Source organism: Girardinichthys multiradiatus, chromosome 19 (assembly GCF_021462225.1).
Source record: "Girardinichthys multiradiatus isolate DD_20200921_A chromosome 19, DD_fGirMul_XY1, whole genome shotgun sequence".
In the NCBI taxonomy this organism is placed as follows: Eukaryota; Metazoa; Chordata; class Actinopteri; order Cyprinodontiformes; family Goodeidae; genus Girardinichthys; species Girardinichthys multiradiatus.
In genome coordinates, this window is record NC_061811.1 from 22,092,062 (window position 1) to 22,118,660 (window position 26,599).

The window sequence follows — 26,599 nt, forward strand, 5'->3', positions numbered from 1 at the left end:
TGCACAGCAAGCCTGAGGAGCTGCATTAGAATAGCTTGATGTAATTGCTGATGTCAGGTGTAAGTTCAGGTGTCAGGGTTTTATGATCCCTGTTCTGATCATATCTGGCAAGACAACTGTTCTTGTACTATTTTAGCCAATTCATGATGAGGTCCTACTGCTATGTGGCAAAAGACACGGGAGACTTTTTTCTGTGGTAACCACTAGGGACAGGTAGCACAGAGAGGGACGAGGACACAGCTAAATGCCAGATTTTTATATTCTGATGGCAGAGCCACAGGCGTACCTTCGTCCTCTGCACACAAGTTCACTCAGTCTCAGAGGTATGATAGTAGATGATAAACTAGCTGATGTCATAGTAAAATGAAAATATGCTGCTTTTCTATTTCAGTTTTAGGCTTTTACGTATCAGGATTTAATAGAAATAATGTGGCTCTAAGATTATTTAAATCTGAGCTCAAGTGTCCAAAAACCCACATGTTCCAAACTGACATTGTTTAGGAAACAGAGGCAGCCAGCCTGGACAAGCTGTGTGTGAGAAGTTCATTCATGCTGTTTCCATTAGATTTAGGCAGGAGATTAACTGTGAGGTTTTGTTATTTAAATGCACTTCATTAATTGATCAGCATCAGTGATTCACCTTTATAATTAGGTACAGTGGATGTACAGTGGTACACCGTTGCTAAAACGCTAGTTTGTTTGAGATAAATATTTTCACCTTTCCTGTGACATATGACCTTTACAACTCAACTGAAAAACATGTCAAAAACCTTTGGTAGAAAAAAACTAAAACAATGCGGTTGTATCAGTTTGCATTCGCTTAAGCATCTTTTGATTTCATTACAGCTCTCGGTTTTTTAGGTAGAGGTCTACCAGCATCTTTACATGCCAACATTTGCCCACTGCTCTTTGCAAAAACGCTCAAAATCTGATTGTGAAGACATGTCTTGTCCACATCCCTCATCAAAGGTGTCCACAGCGTTTCTGTCGGATTTAGTTCTGGACTCTGGTTGGACCATCGCAGAACTGAAATGTTCTTCTTGTGAAGCCGTTTTGTTTTTTTGGATGTTTGCTGTGATGCTAAATACTCTAATTTCTCCACCTTCAATTTTTTAGAAGACACCTAAAGGTTTTGGGCCCAAACCGACTGGTGCTTGGAACTGTTCCTAAACAGTAACCCCACAGCATAATGTTGCCACTACCTTGTTTTGCTGTGGGTATGTTTTTGTTTCTTTTGTTGAAAGTTTATCTTTTGGATTTGTGAACCAAAAGTTCATTTTTGGTTCTATAAGACCACAACACATTCACCCATAAGATTTTAGCCAAACCTGGCTGTTCATCATAAAGCAAAGCCTCAGGCTGGTAAGGATCCAACAACAGTATATTAGCACAAGGATCTCATGCCAGCTGTCTAGCAGGGTGGAGGCAGGAAGATGATTTGGACTTCTTTTGCAGCCACAGGACATGTGCACCTTGCAGTTATCGACCTTTAGATTTAAATAATTAAATGAGCAGATTATTCACGATGCTCTGTAAAACCCTAGAATTGAAATGGGGTGTACTTTCTTTTTGACAAGCCTGTAGGTGTATTTCATGTACAATATTATCCGCCTGAGTGCAGACACACCAGAAAAGCCTAATTACCTAAATACCTAATTCGTCTACATCCTCAGCTTCAGAGAAACACGAACAGAAACACATGCTTCTGTTTGAGCTTTAGCTTTCCTGAGACTGTATTTAATCCTCCCTAATCTGCCGCTCACTTTTCAGTCTGTTGATAACAAACATGGTCATAAACTCACTGAAAAAGTCTGAGAATATTTTAACTGTTCTCTCCAACAGATAAAGCAATAAGCAGTAGAAGAAAATTATTGTTTTGATCAATGTTTATCAGCTATCTTGTAATTTTTATCCCTACCCTAAAAGAAGCGATTAAAAGACTACAGCAGCACTTTGGGATAACTACATCTGTTTCATTGAAGCTTTTTTACTTTTTTTTTAACGGCAGACACAAAAATTAGAGGAATACTAAGAAACAGGAAAACAAGATGGTAGCAGCATCAAGTCCTGTAATTGTAGATATAAACATGTTGTCATGAACCATTTCCCTTCACTGCTGGGATCGTTTTTACTTTAAGTGAAAGATTAAGGGGGTGGGTGAATGAGTATCCTGCAGGAGCTCTTAGATAATCTGTCAAGCAAACAGAATCTGTTTGTGATTGTTTTCTCTGCTCCAGTGATTGGGTCATTTTCCACTGCCAATAGTATAAGTATGTGTTTCCCTTTTAACTATATTAGCAGAGTGCATGTCATTTATATTCATTTCTGCTTGCTGATCCCCAGAAGACCCACAGCTGCAGCTCTGAGTTAGAGGACATTAGCATTCTGACTAAATTTGTAAGAAATCCGGTGACTTTGTAATTTAATAAACCTGAGTCACAGTAACTATGGACTAAAAGCAAGTTAGATGCAAATGAGCCTGTTTTTATTTAATTTCTGAGGCTGTGGTTCACCTACCGATTGGGCATACTGCATGAATACTGCATGTCTTATTAGGCCCCTGCAGGCATTGTGTTTAATATTTGGATTTAATATGAAATGTCCTTTTCAACCTGGGTATAGACCAGGAAACCCACCAGTTTTAAATGAATTTTACCAAGAAAATTGGTCAAATACTGAATTATGCCAGAAGCTGATGCCTCCAGAGTGAATGACTAAGGTGCTACTTTCTAAGGTGCATTAACCGAATATTAGGTGGAATGTATTTATATATTTGAGCCTGTATGTTTAATTTTGATCACGAGTTATTAAACTATACATTCAAACTTGCTTTTTCAGTTCTTGTTGAGAATGTTCTGTGATCCTTTTAAGCTGGAAAAATGAACCGTTCAAATCATGTTACATGGAAATTCATGTCCATGTAAGCTTCTCAAAGGAGCTGCATCTATCCAAGCTTCTACTGGTTGTGACTGAATCGTGTTAGAAATAACGTTTTCCATTTCTCCATTCAGGAAGAACCAGTTGAGATCTTTGCTCACACTGTGTCATGTAAACACCTGGGAGCAGCCCGCTGTAATAACAAATCTGTTCTGGTCAGCTGTGGGAGAAACTGCTGCGGCCCCCCTCTCCCCCAGATAAAAAAAAACCTCCTGCAGCTCCTTTAACCTCCCATGGACTGCAGCTGGCAACCGCCCAGCCTCCAATGTTTTATCATCAAGTTCTTTCTGTTTTTGTAGAGCAGTGTTTGAGAAGCAAATTGAAATTTTTATGACAAAATTAAAGCCAAATTGATCTACTGCTCTGGAAAAGCAAAAGTTGCGAAACAAAGGCAGCAGCAGCACCACAGACCATAAATCCTCAGGCGCTTCCTTTTCTTCAAGGACGTGGAGTGGCAAGCCCATCACATCCGTCCTCGCTCTGTGCTTTTAAGCAGCCAGAGACCTCGATAAGCATCAAAAAATTAGATCAGATCATTTCTTTAGCCGTGCAAGGAATCAGAAACACCTCAGTGAGAGAGAGCCTCCTTTTTTTCTATTTGGAAGATCTGAAGTTCCTGCAGAGTTTCCCAAATCAACCCAATCTGCAAAATATAGAAACTAGCAGTTGTTAAAGAAATCAAACAAGAACAATTTAAATAGCTTAACACAAGTATTACCAGTGGTGTCTCCAAATTTGACACAGAATTCCACTTTAAGCATTTTTACTACATAATCACCTCTTTGCTGTGAAGACGTGCTGCAAACGGGATTCATATCATAGAAACTTCTGGCAGAGTTCCTGAGGAGTCTTGCAACCCAATGAAATATCAGTGTCAGATATTGGCTATTTTAGATGTTTTATCTCAAGCACCAACAGAAACCCTTGATTGGTCAGATCAGGAGAACATGTCTGATTTGCTAATGCTTGCTCTTAGATAGAAATCTATTCAGGGGGTTGAATGCTTGTGAAACTGCAGTAATCATTGGAAGTAGGATTCAAAGATGAATTTGGATAAAAAACTTAGTTATATTTGTGTAATTTGTTCATTGCAAACACCTAAACAATACTTAATTTTGCCAATAAACCTTATTTGCAGTTGCGGTTGAATAATTTTAATTGTAGAATCTCCTATTAACCGAACATGTATGGATTTGGCCTGTTTGAGGAAACGGGAATAACTGCACGCCTGAACGAGGACTCAGGAAATCAAGGAGCTATACTCTGCCGTTGGGATGCTGATTGGTTTTCACTTACAGCCAATTGTCCCTTTAAAACTCTGCTCGTTTGTGCAGGGCGAGCTATTACAGAAAGGGCGGGCGTGCCATGTTGCCAGTGAAATGGATGCCACCTGAGGCCTTCATGGAGGGCATCTTCACATCTAAAACAGATACATGGTGAGAGTCCTGCACGGTTGTGACCAACTTTGCCATTATCTCGTATTCTGTATTTCTTATTGTTTTCTATCTTTTCTCATTTTCTGCTTTCAGTTTTGAATTACTCCTGTAATTTAAGACCAAGTCGTTTTTCTCATCACAGGTCATTTGGGGTGCTTCTGTGGGAGATCTTCTCTCTGGGATACATGCCGTACCCGAGTCGCAGTAACCAGGAAGTGTTGGAGTTTGTTACCAACGGTGGGAGAATGGACCCGCCTAAAAACTGTCCTGGGCCAGTGTAAGTCCACATACCACAACCCCACCCCCAACACCCCTGCTGCCCCAGCCTGAAGTCTTGTGCTGCCTCAATCAGGTTTTCTTCCAGGATTCTCTTATATTTAGCTTCGCTGATCTTCCCATCAACTCTGATCAGCTTATCTTGTCCCTGCTGAAGCAAAACAAAACATTAAAAAAAAACTATGGTGTGATCCATGAAGTGTTATTTTTCCACAGTGTTTTAAATGTTGGCTAAGAAGTTAAGATTTTGTTTCATCTGAGCTGTTGCTCTATGCAGCTCCTCCAGTGTTACCATGCTCCTCTGATTGATGCTCTGCTTGTCCAAGCTGCCAGTTTAGTCATGTCTTGGTAGGTTCGCTGTTGTGCCATACTACTACCATTTTTAGACGGTAGATTAAGCAGAGCTTTGTGAGACGTTCAAAACTTGAGATATTGTTTTATAGCGTAACTCTGCTTTAAACTTCTTTACAACTTTTTCCCTGACATTTGTTTCTTCCTCTTAGTGATGCTGAGGTTTTGCGATTGTCCTCCAACAAACCTCTAAGGCCTTCAAAGAACAGCTGGATTAATTCTGACATTATACACAGGCGGATGCTACTTGTGAATCGGGTGACCTCTGACGGCAATTGGTTGGACTGGATTTTATTTAGGTGTTTTAAACACTGAGGAGGACTAAATACATATGCACGCCACACTTTTCAGATTTTTTTAACTGAAAAATTTTACAACACTTGTATCTATTTGTATTTTAAACAGTGCTGTGCAAAAGTCTTAAGCCATCCTATTTGCCTCAAATCAAACAGACCTTCACGCAGTCTTTCAACATGACCTTAATCAGTAGTGTCTTGGTCTTTTTTATTGCGCTTCAAAGTTTTCTCCACAGTAGCTTTTTTTTTTTTGTGGTTGTTCCCGGAAGGAAAATAAAAAGGAAAATAGTTGTGATTTAACAGTTCTATTTTGTCTGAAATTCATCAATTTGTTTGGTTTAACGTCCTATGACTAATGCAAATATTATTGGAAACTTTGATCATCATGACTCAGGATCAGCAATTCCTGTGTGTTTTGTCAAATAAACAAAGCTGGAGAGTTTCTGGTCTCTGGAGATACACAGAGAGAGGAGTAATCAAGTGATTTCTGCTGTATTTTAGGTACCGTATTATGACCCAGAGCTGGCAGCACCAGCCTGAAGATAGACCGAACTTCTCTACCATTCTGGAGAGGCTTGACTACTGCTTACAGGTAAACCCAACTCTGTTGGATTATGATATTAGTTGCAAATAGTAGGAGAAACATGTTTTTACATTTAATTTAGTTAGAACTGTAATTAATGTGCATGAAGTAACTCATGAAAACAACAAATGATGTACTTTTCCTTGGTATTGCATGCTTGGTGAGTTCATTTTCTCAGTAAATTAGAATATCATTAAAAAATGTATTCAAATTAAAAACGTAAAACACATAATACATACATGACACTGTTTAATGAATTAATTGGGCATTTATTTTTTACTATGGCTTCCAGCAATTCAAAAACCCCAAACTCGGTTTTTGTGAAAATTTGAATATTGCATACAGATGAGTAAAAAGGATTTTTGATACAAAATGTATTTTCATGTACTGTACAGTTTATTTACCCAATACTTAGTCAGGGCTTGTTTCACATGAATTACTACAGCAACGTAGCATGGTGAGGATGAGATCAGAATGTATTGTTGGGTCCGGTTTCTCATTGTCCTCTGAACATACTGTGGCCACTTTGCGGGTCTGTCAAGCAAACCAGGTACATGTTCTTTTAGCAGAGTGGCAAGTTCCAAGTCTAGCTGGAAAATAAAATCAGCCTCTTCTCAAAGCTAATCAGCAGAGGGAAGGATGGATCTCCTGGTAGACAGCTGTGCTGACTGGACTAAAACACAGTAGACCAACACCAACAGATGACATGGCACCCACATCATTATCGACTTTGGAAACGTCACAATAGACCTGAAGCAACTTTAATTTTGTTGGTCTCTACACTTCAAGACTATAGATCCTTCATTTCCAAATTAAATGCAAAATTTACTTTCATTCAAGAGAGTGCAACTGTCCAGTTCTTTTTGAGCTTAGCTCAGGTAAAACGCTTCTGACATCAATTCTGGCTTAAATACAACAGACGTAGCTAATGTCCTGGATATGTTGGTGGTGCCTTCTGAATCTACAACAACAAGCTGAATTTAGGGGTTTTCATAAGCTGTAAGCCATGATTAACATTATAATTAACAATAAAATATTGCCCTCTGTGTGCAAGAAATCGTCAAGCTTAATTTGTTTTCATTTAATTACTGAAATAAATCAATTTCTGATGATACTCTAATCTGTTGATCTGATGTACCTGCAGAAAGTCAGTCCTTCCAAATTCCATCTTGGTGTTTTCACTTTTCAGATGAACTGGAAATCTGATTGAGAGTTTGTTTTATAGCAGGTTGGAGGGGCACAAAAAGTAGAAAAGACATGCACTGTCTGTGTCTGTTGCCAAAAGTATTCCCGTATGGACACAAATCATTGAAATCAGGTGCTGCCATCACTTCCATGCTTACAGCTGCATAAAACCCAGCATCTAGGCATGCAGACTGCTTCTACAACATTTGTAAAAGAACGGGTCACTGTCAGGAACTCAGGGGTTTTCTAGGGTGGAACTGTGATAGGAGGCAATCTCTGCAATGAGTCCAGTCGTTAACATTTCACATTCAACTCTTACTGATATAATAAGGAACTGTGAGGGATTAGGAACAACAGCAGCTAAATCATGTGAAATCACAGCATGGGGTCAGTGGAAGCTCAGGCACATAGTGTGCATTGGTCACCAGCAGCTACAGACCTCCAAATATCATGTGGCCTACAGCTTAACTCCAAGTGTCAGATGCAGTTGATGTGTTTTTTTGATCATCTTAAGAACCCTGTCCCTTAATTCCAGTTAATGCTTCAGCACAAGACATTTTGGACTATTCAATGCAATGTGACTGAGCACCAGTTCACAAAGCAAGGTCCATAAAGACATGAAGAGCAATTTTGGTGATGACCTCAAACCAAACTAACCTTTAGGAGGAATTGCAGTGAAGATGCAGAGACAGGCCTTGTAGTCCAACATCAGTGATTGACCTCAGAAAAGTGCTTCTAGAAAAATGGGTCAAAGATTCATATAAAAACACTTCTAAGCCTTCTCAGAAGAGTTGGAGCTGCAAACGGTGGGTGTTTGATGGAAGATGAGCGAATACTTTTGGTACCATGGTGTCAGTCAGTGTTACACAGGAACTTTATGTTAAATATGGGTCTTCAGCCAAAATAGCTGAATGATTCAGTCCATTGACTCAGATTTAGGAACATATGCCAATGTTTCTTTATGCATCACCCATCTGAGAGTTTGATGAATAATTATGAGGCACAGCTGCACTCAAAGCTTAGAACCCTTTCCCCCGATGTAGTGAACTATTTAAACATGATTCTTATCTGATATGAACCTCATTTCAGGACCCAGATGTGGTGACCGTGGCTCTGCCTGTCGAGTATGGTCCGGTTCCTGAGGAGGAAGAACCAGTACCTGTGCACCCTGAGGCCCCGGCAGTTCTGCTGAATGCGCAGGTGCCTGATGGGGAGGCTTCGCAGCAGCCCCCATCCTATCCAACAGACGACAGGAGAGGAGGGGAGCATGCGGTCCTAACCAGCACAGCACCAGAGGCCAAAGCACAGACGTCCACTCCGTCCCAGCCTTGCATTCACCAGCCTCAAATGCAGACCTCCGTGATGACAACTAACGCAGTCACCTCTGCACCCCAGTCCACTCTCACTGCCAAGGGACCTCATGCCACAGCCCAGCCAACCTCAGAGGGGGGGCACATTAACCTGGCTTTTAGCCAGGGTCACCCACAGGAGAAGGAGGGCCACGGTGGGAAAAACACCAGTCTGTGGAATCCCACGTATGGTTCGTGGTTCCTGCAGCAGCAGAGGAAGCAGCAGCTGCAGAGGCAGGGAGGGGTGGGAGGACCAGGAGGCAGCACCGGCAGGGTGCCTGGCGAGGGGCAGGAGCACGTGGGCCGGACAGTGGCTGAAGTGGCAGGCTCACTGGGTCTCCAGCACCAGCACAAGCAGTTTCAGCATCAGCTCCAGCAGCAACACCAATTGCAGCTGCTTCACCATCAGCAGCAGGGTTTCTGCAGGCCACTGTTACCTCCCCCACCCCCTCCTGCTGCCCAGTCACCTCTGCTCTTAGATTCAACAGCCTTGCCCCCAGTTCCACTGTACCGGCTGAGAAGGTTCCCTTGTGGAAACATTGGATACGGCTACCAGGACCCGGGACTGCCACTGGACACCAACCCCCCTCTGCCCCAGCAAGGCACCTCTGTAACATCCTCAGCAATCCACCAGAGAGGGGCGCCAATGCCCACTTCGATGACCCTGGGCCGTGCAGGTCTGTCCGAGGACAGTCGGCCGCTGCTCGTTACCATGGGAACAGTGCAGGACACAAGGCTGCCCAGGATTGAGGGCCACAACGCCACCGTGCTTTAGCCCAGAGGCCTGAATGTGTCCCTCAGCTTTGGTTCTTTTTTCCTTGTTGTGACAGAACCTCTCTATGAAAGGGGCCTTCTACAGACAACCCCCCTGCAGACCTTAAGCACATAAAAAAAGCTTTGAGAGGTGGACAAAGACGAAAATACAGTAAAGGAATTTTAAGTCAAAAAATGTATTTTTTCATGGAGTGAGTAAACCGAGGATGGATCATGTGAAGAGTTTGACTTCCTACATGTTTATGGCTAGAAGGACTTTAGATAAAATCTTTTTATTTTACCAGACAGACATGTTTCACACAAGTGTAGGTGACCCACTGCTGCCAGTCATCTGCAGAACCAGGACCACTGTTCCTTGTCCACAGGGAGCACAACATGCTGAAGAACTTATCAGACTATTTTTTCAAAAATTAGACACTGCATTACCAGACAAATTTATACTGAGGAAAAAACAGGAGGATTTACAAAAAATGTAGATGTTTTGCTTGCCTGCTTGTTTATTTATGAATTCATTTATTTATTATTTGGAAGTGGCAGTGTAAATAATTGATGAACGCCTTTTCAAATCCAACACTTTTTTTTTTTAGCTGATTTGATGTTTTTTTTATCAGTACAGAGCAAAAGCAATCCCATAAAAAGGGACTCAGGTCACAAGAGATCTGTTTGTTCTTTAAGATGGATTTAAAGGATCAAGTTCCACTCCCATTTCTTAAAGACAGTTTACTTTTACTCTGTTTATTTCTTTTCCCTCTATATATAGAACTCATTGTTGTTGCTCAATTGATCTTTGATTTCCATCCCAAATTTGTATATTTTATCCCTTTTTCTATCCCAGGATGGTTGTTGTGGAAAACGAACGTGTGAAAACCTTTTTTTGCTCTCATCGTTAGTAAGTACGTCCACCTTTCTCTGTCCTGATTGGTCATTAATATTGAGGTGAATTTACTTTTTGAAGATGCTTTTGCTTTGACGGTATTTGGGAACTGGTCGGTCCATGAGCTGTCACTATGCTCTGTATTTAAAGTTTCCTATTGGCTAATGAGTTATTTTCCGGTGCTTGTGTTAAACCATGTTAACTCTGTGTTCCTCTTTTCACGGCTCACCTGTCGTTTGATGTATAAAACCCAACTGCACATGTAAATGTTGTAGACTTATAAAGTATTGTCCTATGGCTCTGGTAAAAGCTGTACATTGCCCTTCAGAAAACAATCGCCAAAATGAATAAATTACTATATAACGATTACATTTGCCTGCTGCTCTTTTATCAGGTGAATCCCACACCTTTTTGGTTTTGCGAGTGTAATAAATATAGTTCATTGCAAATATTTTAACTTAACATTCATTGACAACAGTAAAGGTACCAGAGGTACTAGTTGAATGTAATTTAGTTCAGACCAGAACAGAGCCGGTAAAGGATTCTGCACATTTAAAAAACAAACATCAAGAGAAGAGCGATAGTGGTGTCAAGCAGTAACCGGAACGTTCGACAGTCAAAATTAAAGTGAAGGTCACCAGACCCACAATGGGACCACCCAGCTTTGTGCCTACCCAAAATGCACTGCTGGCCTAGGTGTGTTCGAACTTAAAATTGTGATTCAGTTGCAGGTAGAACTACAATCAGCAGCAACAACTGTTCACATCTATTGGTCTCACATCGTTCGTGAACTTTTATATTTTTCTTTACAACCTTGGTCCTCAGGATACGCTTCCCTGCATGTTTTAGGCATTCCCCTGCTGCCACACACCTGACCTAGATGAGTAAGTGACCAACACGCTGCAGCTTTTGATTGGATGCCAAGGAGGTAATACAATCATTTCAATTAGGCAGGCTGGAGCAGAGACTCATCTAAATACCGTAGGGCAGGAGGTTCTTAGGACCAGGTTGGAGGTCCACTGCGTTACAGCATTGCTTCAGTTTCTTGACAATTGCAGACATTTCTTTCTGGACAGCTCTCTTAAGGTCCAACCACAGCTTTACCACCAGGGTCAGACCTGTACTTAGACTGTGCATTGCATTGCAATACCCTGGATTTTATTTTTTTAGCAATTTTGTTTGGGATCATTATCCTGTTGAATCTTTTGCCATACAAAATATTTCATGGCTTATTTGATGACTGCATAGTGCCCATGTTATATGGCTGCAAACAAGCTCAAACCATCATTCCTCTTCCTCCATGCTTAAAAAGGTGTTTTGTTTCTTATTATGCTGTGCCAAGTCAAGCTGCCATACTCTTTAGAGATGAGACGTCTATTTCTAAACCTTGTTTAACGTCTATCATGAACCAGTTGTATATGAGAAGGAGCTCCTGGTTTGTTTGTTTATTGCCTTTTTGGTATTTCTCTGAGCACAGTCATCAGGGCAGCTTTTTTTGGATGTCCACTGCTGGAAAGCTTGGCAGCTGTCCTAAATGTTTTTAACTTGTGAATAATCTCACTGTAGAACTACAGACTTTAAACAGTTTGGAAATGGTCTTACCCAGACTGATGGGCAGCAACCGTTGAGCTTCATTAGTCATTGCTAATGTTTTTCCACCTTGATGTTGTAGTAACTATACAGCGCAGAAAGGCAAACCTCCAAAAACATGTGCTTCTATAGAGGTGGTGACACTAATGATAATCAGTTCATTAGCACATCTCAACTGCTACTTTCCACTCACCTCTTGCTTCTAGCAAGGGTGTATATTGTTTTTCCCTTAACTGTACATCAAAATCCCACCAGGGTTTAACTTTAGTGAGCGCTTGAAGTTTAGACAATTGTGTCTTGCTTACAAACTATATTGTTCAAGAGTCAAGTATCCTCTGATTTAACAACATTGAATTTCTGTCTGACTCAAAAATCCATCAATAAATAACCCTGGGAATGTCGTCCTCACCTCTGCTCACACTAAATCATCATTGCTCGACTTTAGTTGCCTTTTGCAGTGACATGCATTTAACTCATGTAAATGTCTTCTTACTGAGCTTCAGAAGCAGCCCTGATATATTTTAGAGCACAGCAGAGCTGAAAATGAGAGAGCAAAAGGGCGAGAAGAGTGCAAGTCTCTCCAGACGCTCAGGAGAAAGCATCGCTAATAAAGATGCCAGACTGGCTTTTACAGACATTCATTTCGACCTTAGTTACAAGAGATGAAACTCAAGAATGATGTTTTAGGACCACAAACTGGGGTCATTTTCACCTGCTTCTAAAAAATCTTTCCCAAGGAATGAAAAACGTAAACACGAGCAATCCTTAACGGGAAAAATTTCCTGACAGCTCTACACTGAGTTTAAAGACTTTATTTGATCCTCCAACAGAAACTGTTTAGACAGCTGCTGCTCTCCTGAGCTGAAGCCTCAAGCAGCATTTCTGTAATAAACATGCAAAGCACTGCAGTTCTGCTGGAGAGGAGGAGCAGCAGCAGCGAGAAAGGTGAAACACTAGTTCTTCTCATTATCTGGTAGAAAATTCTGGTCTGATCTCCAGGTTAGATAAGAAACTGGTGCAGCAGAAAGCTAGAAATGCAGTTGATTTAGCTAATAAACAAAAGGAACAAACAGCAGCTCATTTTGGTAATTTAATGTGTAATAATCAGGATTACATACAGTGAGCTGGTCATTATAGTACATAAACGCTGGCGAGGTGAATGGAGACCCAGCAGGATTATCCCTGTATTGTAAACATAAATAAACGGGTGTGAAGCTGCAGGTTTGTATTTATTTAGAAACAGTAAACGGATTTTCTCAGCTGAGCTCTCTTCTCTCCATCACACCAAAAGGTATGGACTCCTCATTTGTTAGGAATCCGTTTTGCAGACAATACCAAGTGCTTCCCTCCAGACAAAATTATTTATTTCACCAAATTCTACTGATAAATGTTTTAAGACATTTATGCAGCCACTAAAAAAGCCAACCCTCCCAGAAACTAAAGCTTTTCAAAGTTAGATACATTACATTATACTAACAAGTTTCTTTAAAGCAATGGAGCATTTGTATAAAGCGAAATGTCTCAGGAAGTTTAGAAAGCCTTACAAAATATATTTTTTGCAGGAGTTGATCTCACAGTAACATTTAGAGAAATCCAACCTTTGATTTGAGATTATTTTAGACAGAAAATAGCTTCTTTTTTTAAATAAAATCACAGCGGCCAGAGTTGGTGGGACCCCTAAAAATGATTAAAATAAATATAACTGAAGCCTTTTATAATTCGTACATTTTTTAAGATGCTGCGACTGTCTTGGAACTTGAATTAGTAATCCATAATTTCCTGAGGTTTTACCATGGAGACCCATTTCTCTTTAGCCAGACAGATTTGTGTTGATCAAACAGAGCCATAGTAAAAAAAAAAAATACAGAAGCTGAGACAAATGAAATCTCCAAATCTCTGAGAAAATCGGAGCAGACGTCCTCTTGGACAACATCAACATGCCAACCGGTTGTTTTGGAGGCATGGCAGAAAACTGTCTTTTCCTGCCGGGTTTTGCTTAAAACTACTGAGACTTTAACTGGAGCTGTGTGCTTTGGTAGGATGATACGAAGGTTGAGGTTTTCAGCAAAAAACATCTGGTGAAACAAGGTATGAATGTGGGGAAAAGCACCTTATATGTTTACTGTTGAGTACAGTGGGGGATCTGTAATGCTGTGGGTCTGTTTCTCTTCCAAATGTGCTGTGGAACTTTGTTAATAGTTCTCCAGTGGATTGCAAAAAAACTGTTTCTCAATAGATTTTTCTCCCCCACCAAATAAATATACTTAAATTAAGCATTAAGTTGTGAGATTAAGCTTCTACAAAAATCTGACTTAATTCAAGGCGTTTTACACATCTTTGCAAGGGATGCAAATAACTGGAGGGTGCTTTCAATCAGCTCTCTAACCAGCAGTGAGTATTTCATTTTATAAACCTCCCCCATATGCTTTCTTCAGGTCTCCTCTGGATGTTTCTTCAGTCACAAATGTATTTGGCCAGAAACTTAAAATTCTGCAGCTTCATGACTAAAGCTGAATGCACAGAGGGATAATGGTGCACATGGAGAAGCCCAAGTTTCCATCCCAAAATTAACAAATTGCTTCAGAAACTCCTAAAATATCAGCGAAACCTTTGAACGGACCAAAGCGAAGGCAAAATCTTTAACAGTGTAGCACAAATGGCTCTTTAAGCCCAGAACAAAACATCCAGCAGATATGAAGAAATTACAAGCTATTAGCAGCTGTTTGGAACAGACTAAAACTTCACTACCCTGCCCCCACATGTTGCTGCATACTGCCACCCAGCTGGCTCAGCAGTGGCAATACCTTAATATTGTCAAAACCATGTTTTCATACAATGAGAAGATCCTGTGGATTTGTCATTTGGAAACATTTCAGCATCACCTTGACTATAAATATCAAGACCTACGCTGACTATGGAAGTAAATATGTGCCATCAGGATTTGAATAAAAAATGCCTCTGAAATTTGAATGTTGTGTATTAGTTCTTACTTTTTCAGTGTTAAAATAAATTCAGAATATATTTTTAACCTAAAATAAAATTTAGTGTCATTATTTGTACATGAAAAAAAAATTCAGCGTCATCATTTGTACATGGTTGCAATTTTCATTTGTTAAAGAAATTCACATTACTATTTCAAAGTGATCAAATTTTCAATATACCTATTTTTTCGGTTAAATTTTTCAGTGTTAAAAAATTCAGCATATAAAAAATTCAACTTTTCAAAATTCAAATACAATAGTTTCATCGTCCTCAAATTCAACTTGCTCAAATTCGCTGTCTCAAATTCAGACTCTAAAAATTCACATTAAAAATGGCAAGGTTACTTCAGGTCACAGACATTAGCAATGGATGTCAGATTCCAACACCCAGCCAATCACATGACGCAACCATCAAATTGAAGAAATACCAGCATCACCGAGGCTGGCGACCATGGAGGCGAACGCAAACCCTACGGTGAGTTTAATGCTTTCATATTTCTGTAGTATATTTTATTTTGCGCATGAAGGTTGATACATTATCTTAAAGCTTGATTTGAAACACGGGTTTGGGCCGTTGTTAATCTTACACCATGTAGTGCTGGCGTGTTACTTCTTGCTATCTCCTAGCAGCCCTCTCCCCGCTGTCCCACATCCAATTTCCTCCGTTTTATTTCAAAAAGAAATACCACTTTCGCCAAGTCTAAAATCTTTAAAGAGAACTGATGGGTGGCGACTTTCTGGGTCGTTTGTATGTTGTCTTAGGTGATACTGAGACGGGCAGTCTTAGTAAAGTTGTAATCTTTCAGGAGATACTTCCGCTAATGTAGAAAGCTAATATGGTTGCTTTGTATGCTTCAAGGAGGGGCTGTGAACACTTCCGACATTTATTATAACCACAACCCCATTCTGTTCAGCTACTGTATTATTCATGTGAATTCATTTATGAATGAACCAACCAAACTGTACCAAACTGTAGATTTACTTGTGTTCGATATAGTTGCAACAATTTTAATGGGAGCACAGTAGGATTGCCATCTTTTTCGTAAAATACGAGACGCGATTTGTTCCGTATTTCTGTATGTCCGACAGTAACGTCTATCACACACATGTAAACATTTAGTGTAACAATAATTACGAAAATAAAACACAGGACATGTTAAGGTCAGCTAAATTGTGGCGGGAGCTAGTAAGGACCCCCAGAACGCTACGGGCCAATGATGTTGTCACGGTTGCTTAGAGATGGACACTAAGCCCCTTTTGCGCTGCACCGCTGGAGCAAAGATACAGACGTGAGAGGGAAGACGCACATCCCAGGCTGAACAGTGTCAGTGAGGATTAATGCAAGCAATTTTAAAAAATGTGTTTATCGTTGAGCAGTGAGCTGCTGTATGATTTCAGACAGGATCAGGAGAGGAACACTGCCGACCCGTTAGAACCTAAAGAACCAGACATCAGCATCTGTTCATCCCTCAATCATTTCCTGAAGTTGAGAATGCCTCAGGAGATGCTATGATTGATTCAGTTTCTTATTGTGCTTTTAGCAAACTATAGTGGATTGAGTAGTTGCTTAAGATGTTAATTTTAGATTAAACTTGATTGAATAATAGTATGAGCCAAGATAATATAAGTGGCCATTTAAAGAACAAATCATACTAATAAAATAACAGTAAATATTTCCCGATTAAAAATTGTTAGGGCTTTCTTTGTGTTTTATTCAGAAATGTTGATATACTTTAGGAATAATTGTTCAGTGGTCATTTAATGTATTATTTTATTAATGTTATTTACCAGTTGGGATAACCTGTCTTCCTATCCATGAAGAAATAACATGGCAACTACAAATGCACCAGACACAAACCTGCAGCCCAATGGCAGCAGTAGGGGGGGGCTAAGAGGGGCACTGAAGAAATTATACTAAATGTCTTTTTATTCTTTAAAACTTATGGTGCTGCAGTTTTAACTGCTCTAGTGAGATAGAATGACACTTTCCATCTGCTAGATCAGGGATCTGCAACCTATAGTTCTGGACTACTCACTTAATATATCTGTTTTTTGTTTCATCTTTTTGTAAATAACCCCATGAAAAAACATTGACTATTGGCCCCCGTGGTAAATTTGATCTGGAACCAGCCTCCACATACATATTTGCACATAACTTTATTTCTTGCTGTCTGAGAAATTTCAAACATTAAATAAAGTGTTATGATCAGTTACTCAGTACTTGAGTAGACTTTGTATCAAATACTTTCTATCACTCCACCAGCAATCCCACCATATGAAAGAAAGGTGACACGGGCTGTAGCATGCGTCCTTATTTTAATTTCTGAAAGGTGGCAACCCCACAGCACAGTTTTCCCGAGTAAAAGTGATCATTCTCATAAAGTGTAAATGTCTTTTTAAGTGATCCTTTTTCAACTGCTACTTTGTCTTTTATATATTTTGTGACTACAGGGTAGTCAGGATGCTATTGTTGAATCTGCAAGGCACTTACTTAATTTACTAACTGAAAGACCACAAAGTGGAGGAAGAGGAGACCTCACCAACCAGAACGCCAGGTTTAATGATAAACTGTTGCCCTAATGCCTAATAAATATGTATATTTTGAATATGTTGATCATAGCCGTATACGTATAAGCCGTATAAGCGTGTCTTTGCTATCTGTTGGGAAGCCGATCTACGAATTTCACGTTTCTGACCCTGACTGGGTTTGTCATTGTTTACATTAGTCATCAGAAACAACACTTGACATAACTGTTTAGCATTGCACTGTTACCAAACGTGTAGTGGGCTAAGAACAGTTGCTTGGGAGACGCATGTTTTTATTTACATGCTATCTGCACGTAACTTGGTGATAACAGGGTTGAGGTGATTTACTTTGTAAATCTGAAGATCCTGCAACCATCCTTTAATAAACTACAGATGAGCTTCCAGGGATTTGTAATTTTAGAATTGCTCGTGTGTGTAGGCACTCACTCCACACACAATATAACCAAAAACGTCTGGCACCGTCACTTCTGGAAGCTCGTTTAAGTCGCTGCTCCACTCACTGTGTTCGTACGGGTCGAGCCCGTTCACTGACTGGGTTTTTTCAAGGTATCGCTGTCTCGATACGCTGTTTGACTTGTTTCTGTACGGAATCCGTGACTTGCTCCACTCACTATCCACTATTTTTACTGGTAGCTTCTGTTAGCAACACCGGTGTTTCTACTGGCAATATGGCGGCGGCAATCCCTGAGTGCAAATGCAGCCCTATACAAAGCAGCCATATTAGCTTACTACATTAGCGGTAGTATCTCCTGAAAAATTACAACTTTACTAAGACTGCCCGTCTCAGTATCACCTAAGACAACATACAAACGACCCAGAAAGTCGCCACCCATCAGTTCTCTTTAAAGATTTTAGACTTGGCGCAAGTGGTATTTCTTTTTGAAATAAAACGGAGGAAATTGGATGTGGGACAGCGGGGAGAGGGCTGCTAGGAGATAGCAAGAAGTAACATGCCAGCACTACATGGTGTAAGATTAACAACGGCCCAAACCCGTGTTTTAAATCAAGCTTTAAGATAATGTATCAAACTTCATACGCAAAATAAAATATACTACAGAAATATGAAAGCATTAAACTCACCGTAGGGTTTGCGTTCGCCTCCATGGTCGCCAGCCTTGGTGATGCTGGTATTTCTTCAATTTGATGGTTGCGTCATGTGATTGGCTGGGTGTTGGAATCTGACATCCATTGCTAATGTCTGTGACCTGAAGTAACCTTGCCATTTTTAATGCGAATTTTTAGACTCTGAATTTGAGACAGCGAATTTGAGCAAGTTAAATTTGAGTACGATGAAACTATTGTATTTGAATTTTGAAAAGTTGAATTTTTTATATGCTGAATTTTTTAACACTGAAAAAGTTTACTGAAAAAATAGGTATATTGAAAATTTGATCACTTTGAAATAGTAATGTGAATTTTTTTAACAAATGAAAATTGCAACCATGTACAAATGATGACGCTGAATTTTTTTTTCATGTACAAATGATGACGCTGAATTTTTTTTTCATGTACAAATAATGACACTGAATTTTTATTTTAGGTTAAAAATATATTCTGAATTTATTTTAACACTGAAAAAGTAAGAACTAATACACAACATTCAAATTTCAGAGGCATTTTTTATTCAAATCCTGATGGCACATATTTACTTCCATAGCTGACGTTCCATAATAACATCCAAACAGGACAATAATACCAAGACAAACTCTCTAAACCTTTGTGAAAACACACCTAAACAAAGAGGAATAGTGTTGGGCTTAATAAAACTAGGATAAGAACATGCTGTGGCGGCCTGATTGGACACGCATATTGTTCACCTCCACGACCTTTTTTCTTTTTTATGACGTGCGTCCTCCGGCGCAAAAAGCGTTGTTTTCCGGTTGGAACGCCGCTGGGAGAACTGATGCGTGGCAGTGGAGTGTGTGGCATTGACAGTTCGTGAGACAACAGAAGCAGATCTTGGGTTACCTGAGAGTTCGTCTGGCTCACATCAGAAGCTCACCATTTGGATCGAGTGTTTCAAAACGCCGGTACCGTGAGTGACAAAACAACCTGTCAGCTTAAAGATGCTGATACAGGTTGCCTAACTTTATGTGCCGCCGAGTACAGTGTTTGTTTTGCTTCCTTGTGCGTGTATAAAAAACACGAAATTGAGTTTTTTCTTCTTTTAGTTTTTTGAATGGATTGGACTGGCGAGAGGAAAAGCCTGGACCGGCTTATTTTTGTTTGAACTGAAATTGACTGAACTGAGTTAATTCTTATTGTATAGACTATTATTGATTTTTGTTGTTTTTTGCTGGGGACAATTAAATTGTGGTTGTTGGGTGATTCTCCATCAATGTTTCGGGTGATGAGCATGTCTCTGCTTTTTTTCCTTTGTGCGGGGTTTTGGATTGCAGAATAAATATGTCAGGAGAGAGACCTGGCTGGCACCCCAGAAAGAATGTTTCAAACTCTGATTCCATAATACCGCTACAATGCAGCATGTGGATATACGGCACAGGATCATATAGGAATAGGAAGCTATTCCATAATTTCAAAAAGATTCTCGTCCTGCCATGGCTTTCTGCAAGCAGCTTCTCTTTGTGTCTGAACTCACTGCATTTCTCATCAGCTGCCTGTTTCCTGCCTCCTTTCATATCTAGAAGTTTTTTTCATAAGCTCTTACGCTAAAAGTAATGATCCCACACAGCATGAACATGTTTTCCCCTTTTCAGAACAGCTTCTCTAAACAATAAAAATAAAGGTTGGATGCACAATTTAATGGGGCAACTTATAACCAGACACATAAAGGCATAAAGGGTGATTTTAGTGGTAATTTAGAAGAGTGCTTAAAGTGAACAAAAAGAAGGTATACCATTTGTTTTGGAGGAGCATTTTTTGAGGTTAAACGGAATACAAGCTGATCCGTAGGAATTGCGTCCACATGACAAATGACTGTCAGAAATTCCTTTAAAGGCATCAAGAAAAGGTCATGACAGACCAGAGCAAGATGGAATAAAACTGCTGCATTAAGGATGAGGATTACTGGAAACAAGACAAGCTTCTTTTTGAAGCAAGTAACCAAAAATAACTGATTTCTGTCAGCTACTTCCATAAAGTTGGGGCTCTTAAAAAGATTTGTAGCTTCCAACTTGTGAGAAGGGCGGCATAATGACAAAACTTACTGTAACTTTAAACTAGACCAAAAAGTGACAGAAATTAGAAATATACACTTACCAACAAAACAAAACGATTTATAGGTAATGGTCTTACAAGCCTGAGAACACAAGCCCAGGATGAAAGTGATCAGCAATGATCCTACAGAACCAGTTGTTGCTGGCCATCTGAGAAGGGCTATAAGGCAGTTTCTGGAGTATTTTAAAACCATTATTCTACAGAATAGTAACCTGGGTCTTTATTAGGACAACAATCCCAAACACACCAGCAAACTGACAGCAGAATGGCTAAAAAGAATCAAGGTGTTGCAATGGCCCATTCAAAGTCCATTTCTCAATCTGATTGACATGCTGTGGCGAGACCTTAAGAGAGCTAAGCAGAAGGGAATGTTTGGATCAGGAGACACTTTACCAAGGAAAACTTTATCAACAGACCAACCAATAAAGGCCACAAGCTGAAATACGTTGTTTCCTCACCTGATCCCATTTCTGTCCTTCTCCGTGGACCTTAGAAGCAGGTGAAGTTGTGCCAGAAACTTTTATATTTAAGAAACAATTTTCTGCAAACCTGATTGGACTGAGGCAATGTTGTTAAGAAGAGTGGACAACAGGTCCTACACAAATGTATGAGAGGTTTTAAAGTCTGGCTGCAACCATAGTTCTACAAGGTACTAAACCATGACATGGACTTAGTTTTTCACTTACCTACAAATCCATCTCAGACGTCTGGAGCAAACGTTGCTTCAGCTGAACCCTCTTTCCTGTTTGAAACTATAGAAATAAAAAATAAGCATAGAGAACAATTTACAGCAAGCAATCAAACAGCAATTTGCTCCACTATCACGGCATAAGGCATGTTGCTCCTATTCGATGCTGAATTTTTGCACACTGGCTGATGAGTGACTAACACTGCTTCCAGAGCAGGTTTTTATCCTGAAACCTGCTGGAATAAAACAGTAATTGAACAGAAAAGAAAGAGCAAAATTCATGATAAAAGACTTCTTTTATTTCTTTAAGGAAGCACTTTAACACGTAAATTTATAAGAATGAACCCCTTCCATCACACATCCACTGAAAACTTTTCATTAGTGCAGAAATGTCCAAGTGCAGATACAACAAACTATAACAGAACAAGGACAAAATGAGAAAAAAAAATACATCAAAGAATGCTTTAATGTAAAGGAGAAGCTCCTCTGAGTGTAGAAGGAAATGCTTCAACTTTAGAAGGACTGTTATTCTTTTGCCCCCCATTCATCTGTTACAGACATCTCAGACAACCTTGGCTTCTTCAGCTTTTCAATCACATGGGTTCTGACCAAAACAGATCAATGAGGGAAGGCCGCTGGAGATTCTGCAGCTCCGGTTGTGGCCGGCGTGCTCTAATTGGACGGACCATGAGCGTTTTACTGAACAGAGGCCTTGTTTTCCACATGCGCAATCAATGGCTCGTTCTCGGCCGAGTTGCCCAGACACTCTAATCAGACTGCAGCTTATATCCTTGAAATGTGTGGATAATTATATAGTTTTAGTGTCAAGCTGATTTAATTAGGCATATTGTACTGTTATGGCCCACTGAATGCTATTCCACAAATATATACTTCACTCAAGTGCTGTTATATGGATTACCAAAGCTGAGATCACAAAGTTAGACAGTAGTTTGAGCTGTAGAAATGGTGTCATAGTGAACATTTACAGGCATCATTTTAGGCTTATTTTTATGAGTAAAAATTGCTTAGCAGCTTTGAATCTGGACCAAATTTTACATTATGGTGAAGAAAAATAAAGTTATGGACAAATTGGACTTTATTGGAATTGGATTGGATTAAAGAAACAGATTTCCACCTGGAGGGACTGTCACCCTACAACTCTCTTTCACATAGCCGGTCCTCAAGACAAACAGCCCTGCATAAATTAGACCTTTCCATGTCAAAAGCACACCTATTTGCATCACTGGTAAAGATGTTTCAGAAGCATTAAAGTTTTATTGCAGAAAAATCCAACGTTTAATTTGGGCACATTTATGAAGCAGGGAAAAAAATCCTGCACTAAGAAATACTTGCTCTTTGTTTTGTTTGTAAGCTGATCAGCAAGCTTAAGAGCTGTGAATTAGTGTGCCATGACTTCCTGGGGTATGCATACGGTTTGACACAGCACATTTCTTTTAGGTACAGCATGATACCACTGATAAACATGTGGACAAGCACCTCATTTCTACTATCAAGTATGGTGGAGGACCTATGATGCTGTGGGCCTGTTTTCCTTTTAACGGGCCTCAAAACTGAAGTACTAGGAGATTTTAATTTGTGGCCTCTGCAAGAAAATAGAAAATGGTCATTTTGTCTAGCACAATTTCTTCAATTGGGACATTTTCCCCACACTGAATAAGTCAAATCAAAGGTTAGAAAAGTTTAAAATTATGCTACTGTAATAAAAGATTAGTTTTACTTAAAATTTCCTGGTATTAGGAGCTGCCCATACGGTCTGCACCAACTGTCAGCCATGGTGGCAGCATCCAGCTAGGGGGCTGTCCCTAGACAAATTATTACTGACCACCCCTATCACAGGGTATCATTTATCTGTAGCAAAATAAAGATCTGCAGAAGTATCAACTGCTGTTGATGTGGTTGGATCCTGATGGAGAAGATTAACTTATTTTTTAATATTAATCAACAATACATTGGACATGACATTCATTATCTCCTGTTCCAAAGTGTTCTTGATCAACATGCACTCACATAAACACACTGACACCTTTATTTAGATTATAATTATCTGATAAAAAAATTAGCTCTGTGTTTTGAAAGCAAACGCCCATAGAATCCATCTGATCTTATTCTATGATGACAAGGCTTGTTAGTGCAATCAGATTTAAGTTTTGCAGAGTTTTATATAAAAAAGATTTATCATTTACTCAATAAAGTGCTTTTTGCCTCCTACAGACTTTAAAGACTAATAAGCAGTAATTTCTTCAGCTTAAGGCTTTGCAGCACAGAGAATTAGAATGCAAAGGTTAGAAATGCAAAAAGTTTGAACCGCATCGCATCCAAACCCATCCCCAGTTTTTAACAGTCTTCAGCTTTTTTCATTCACCAAGTGGGAGCCATTGATGCCACGATAGGTGACGCGGCTGGGACGGACTAGAACGCCATAGCCGGGCCGACACGTGAAGTAGCGGCGGCCGCCCACAGAGCCGTCGTTCTTGCCCTTCGGGCTTCGGAGTTCCAGACCCAGCCAAAGCCCTGGGGCAAAGTCCGCTGTTCCCAAGAAGCGGATAAACGCCATCTCGTTTGCACTGCTCAGGAAGACCTGCATGCCCACGTGGAGGCGCACCTGGCCATCAGAGCAGGACGACGGACTGGATCCTGCCGTGCTTCCGGGAATTCCCCCACTGCTGCCGCTCAGGGTGCTCCAGCGACGACGATGAGGAGTAGAGCGACTCCTTTATGTTTTGTTTGTTTGGGAGCGTAAAGCGGAAAAAGACAGCAAGAAAGATTTATGAGAAAATATGTGTTGAGGAAAATAAATATCAGGTGATTTATGAGCTTGGTGGTTTAGGGTTCGCTTAGCAGAAGCATGCAGTAGCCATTTTAAAACTACTGATTCTGGGACTGCTGCAGGGAGATTAGGATGAAGATGAAAAGCTTAGGGAAGAAAGATGTGAAAACTGTTCTTACCTGGTAACCGGGTTCCTCCTTCTCACCTCCTTTGGTGTGGCGATGGCTGATGATGTGCTGAAACTGCGACGAATTGTCCCTGCATGGCAATCATTAGTCAGGGGGATCCCACAGAGAGGCATGCAAAGAACTGACCTCAAAGTAAGGAATGTAAACAAAGCTCCAGTCTGAAGGCTCAATCCACTCATCCTGGGATTAGAGGTCATCAAATGTGTTCTATTAATGAGTCATTTGAATGTTTTTCTTTTCCAGGGTGAAACTGGGTGTACAACCAACAACTTCACCTATTTAAAAAACTGAAATTATTGTAGATTTTCTCTATTCCAAACAAAACCATACATGTAGTCTAAAATATGCACATTAATTCACCTAAATCATTCAATAAAATGTGCAAAAGGAGCTACAATGTGTTAATGAGACAAAACGAAGGCATATTACCTTCTAGTTAGTGATTTTACCGCAGCTAGTAATTTTGCTTTCTGCCCATTTCTAAACATACAGATTCCAAGATCATCGGTTCAAACGACTGTACTTAAAGTAGATTTTATGATTGAACCAACTTCAGAAAGAATGCCCAACCTGTCACCCTCTGATGAAAGGAAAGATGATCAGGAACAACTCAGAAAGCATGAAGGCCCAAGCTGGAAACTGCTGAAACAACAGCATCACCGTCAACAGTGAGGCCAGTCTTCTATCACCATGGACTAAGAAAGTGCAAACAAAGAAAGGAGTCCCTGTACCAAGATCAACATTTTAAACTGGACTTAAATTTGGAGCTGTTCCTCTGCCAGTAATACTAGAGCAACTCTATGTCAAATCTATGGCTTGACGGTTAAAACTTGAACTCAGTTGGACTTTCCAACAGAACAATGATCCCAACCGCACATCAGACCTGACTAATGGATGAATCAGACTGAAGTCGTGTTTCTGGAATGGATTCGACCTCAAACCCAAAGAAAACTTGTGGACTGTCCTTAAAAAAGCTGTATTAAAGTCAGGAAATTAACCAGTTTGAGTTACCATTTCTGTCAAGAAGGCTAGAAAATATCTTGTCAAAATTATAGCAAAAGCTTGTTGATGGCTACAAAAAACATGTGGTCCCCCTGCTAAATTTGTATGAGGGGTGTATTTATATAATTAAACTTATATGGATATCCACAACAAATTCAAACTCCTGCCCCCAGTTTGCTTCTTAAAAAGCCCACCAGTTTTATGTTGTATAATCTCCAAGGAAAGATGGTTTAATGAATGCCATAATCCTCAAATTAATGACTTTCCATGATGAGTGCATGAAAACCTTTGACAGGAGCTCTACGTTTCAAATAATTGAGTCTAATCCTTACCGCTGACTGGATGACTGAGACCTGAGGTGGTGAGCTCTGAAAGGCAGCCGACTGAACCGTGGATCCTGGGAGGAAAGGAATGGAGTATTAGTCTCCTCCCTGAGGTTTTATTAAAAAAAATGAAGCCATTGTGCAGAAATTAATAGTATTTTAGACATCAAAACAGACCAGTTTACATAGTTTTAATGGACACCTAGAACCAACCTCTTTGTAGCAGCCATACGTGTTAATGATTTAACCTTCCCTCCAATAATGTGGATATTAATATAAATCTGATGAACATTAGAAGGTACTAAAACATAAGCTTAAGAAATGAGAACAGAAAGAAGAGTACAAAAAGAAAAGAGCATTTGCTTTTATAATGAGTCGTGATAGCTGCTGACAGCAGAAGAAACGAGAAGACGGGGCAAGCTTCTGGAGAAGAATGTGAAATCCTTCATTAGACAGCTGAAAAGCATGCACGCTCTGCACCCTGAGGTTAATTAGGAAATAAAGGAGGAAGACACAAGAAGAGCTGGCTTTCCAAACGCAGCTTTTATCTAAAGAAAGACACAAACTGGTAAAAAAAAAAAAAAAGAAAAGCAATATGAAAACCCGGAGAGAAAAACAAACAAATTATCCAAAGAAATCAAAGTGCAACAGTCCATCACTTCTGATAAACTCTTTCACGTCATTATAGATGTCAACTGCCTTTTAATGGCTTTTATTCTGTTATTACCATTAAACACTTGAGGAACTGTGCTGCTATTGTGCCATCCAATCATTCAGTGACTCCATGAATAAGACTGTCAGAGAGAATTTCCCCAGGATCAAATTATTTTAATAAACAGCCACCCAGGAACTCTGTGCAATTGAAGCAACACATCTGTATCTGCTCTAAAATAATTTAAATGAAGAAAAAACTATTTGAACAGATAAAACTAGTCCGATGTGAAAACATAGCAGAATGATGAGAAAAACTAATGTTGAAAATCGGGTATCCTGCTGCTACATGTTCAGCCTAAAGACCTGCAACTTATCAAACATGGAATGAGTTTCCATTTAGTGCAAATGCAGACAATAACACTTAAGTAACTGGATTCTTTGAAACAGACGCTTTAATTTGTTTACAACAGCAAACGAGGCAACATTTGGGTCAAGGACCTGCAAGTCTTAAAAAGGACAGAGCTGTATGGTTTGATATTTCCTACTGGATGATAGAGTAAGATGTGAACATGCCAAAATAATCCAAAACAGAATCAAGAT

At 39.9% G+C, this 26,599-nt stretch overlaps 2 protein-coding genes and 1 long non-coding RNA gene across 10 annotated transcripts in view; 2 read left to right on the plus strand and 1 right to left on the minus strand.

Annotated features, from left to right (window-relative positions):
• The window catches only part of alk (ALK receptor tyrosine kinase), a 541,946-nt gene extending 531,516 nt beyond the window's left edge, over window positions 1–10,430 (plus strand). For all 4 annotated transcript variants that reach the window (XM_047345720.1, XM_047345721.1, XM_047345722.1 and 1 more), the window contains 4 exons: window positions 4,272–4,373; window positions 4,516–4,650; window positions 5,798–5,888; window positions 8,154–10,430. In XM_047345720.1, coding sequence (XP_047201676.1) covers window positions 4,272–4,373; window positions 4,516–4,650; window positions 5,798–5,888; window positions 8,154–9,188 — 1,363 coding nt within the window. In that variant the 3' untranslated portion in view covers window positions 9,189–10,430. The remainder of the gene's footprint in view (window positions 1–4,271; window positions 4,374–4,515; window positions 4,651–5,797; window positions 5,889–8,153) is intronic.
• The window catches only part of LOC124855710 (CAP-Gly domain-containing linker protein 4-like), a 78,416-nt gene that overhangs the window by 9,186 nt on the left and 42,631 nt on the right, over window positions 1–26,599 (minus strand). The window contains exons 14-17 of one of the 5 annotated variants that reach the window (XM_047345729.1): window positions 25,355–25,419; window positions 24,012–24,090; window positions 21,043–21,108; window positions 4,689–4,800 (exon numbers count right to left, since the gene is read on the minus strand). In XM_047345729.1, coding sequence (XP_047201685.1) covers window positions 21,081–21,108; window positions 24,012–24,090; window positions 25,355–25,419 — 172 coding nt within the window. In that variant the 3' untranslated portion in view covers window positions 4,689–4,800; window positions 21,043–21,080. Of the gene's footprint in view, window positions 1–4,688; window positions 4,801–20,865; window positions 20,952–21,042; window positions 21,109–21,321; window positions 23,777–24,011; window positions 24,091–25,354; window positions 25,420–26,599 lie in introns of those variants that run through there. The other 4 variants (XM_047345732.1, XM_047345730.1, XM_047345731.1 and 1 more) reach the window with 4 other exon arrangements.
• Window positions 23,733–25,020, plus strand: LOC124855712. The gene is made up of 2 exons (XR_007035127.1): window positions 23,733–23,867; window positions 24,513–25,020. It is a non-coding gene; the product is annotated as an uncharacterized LOC124855712 (long non-coding RNA).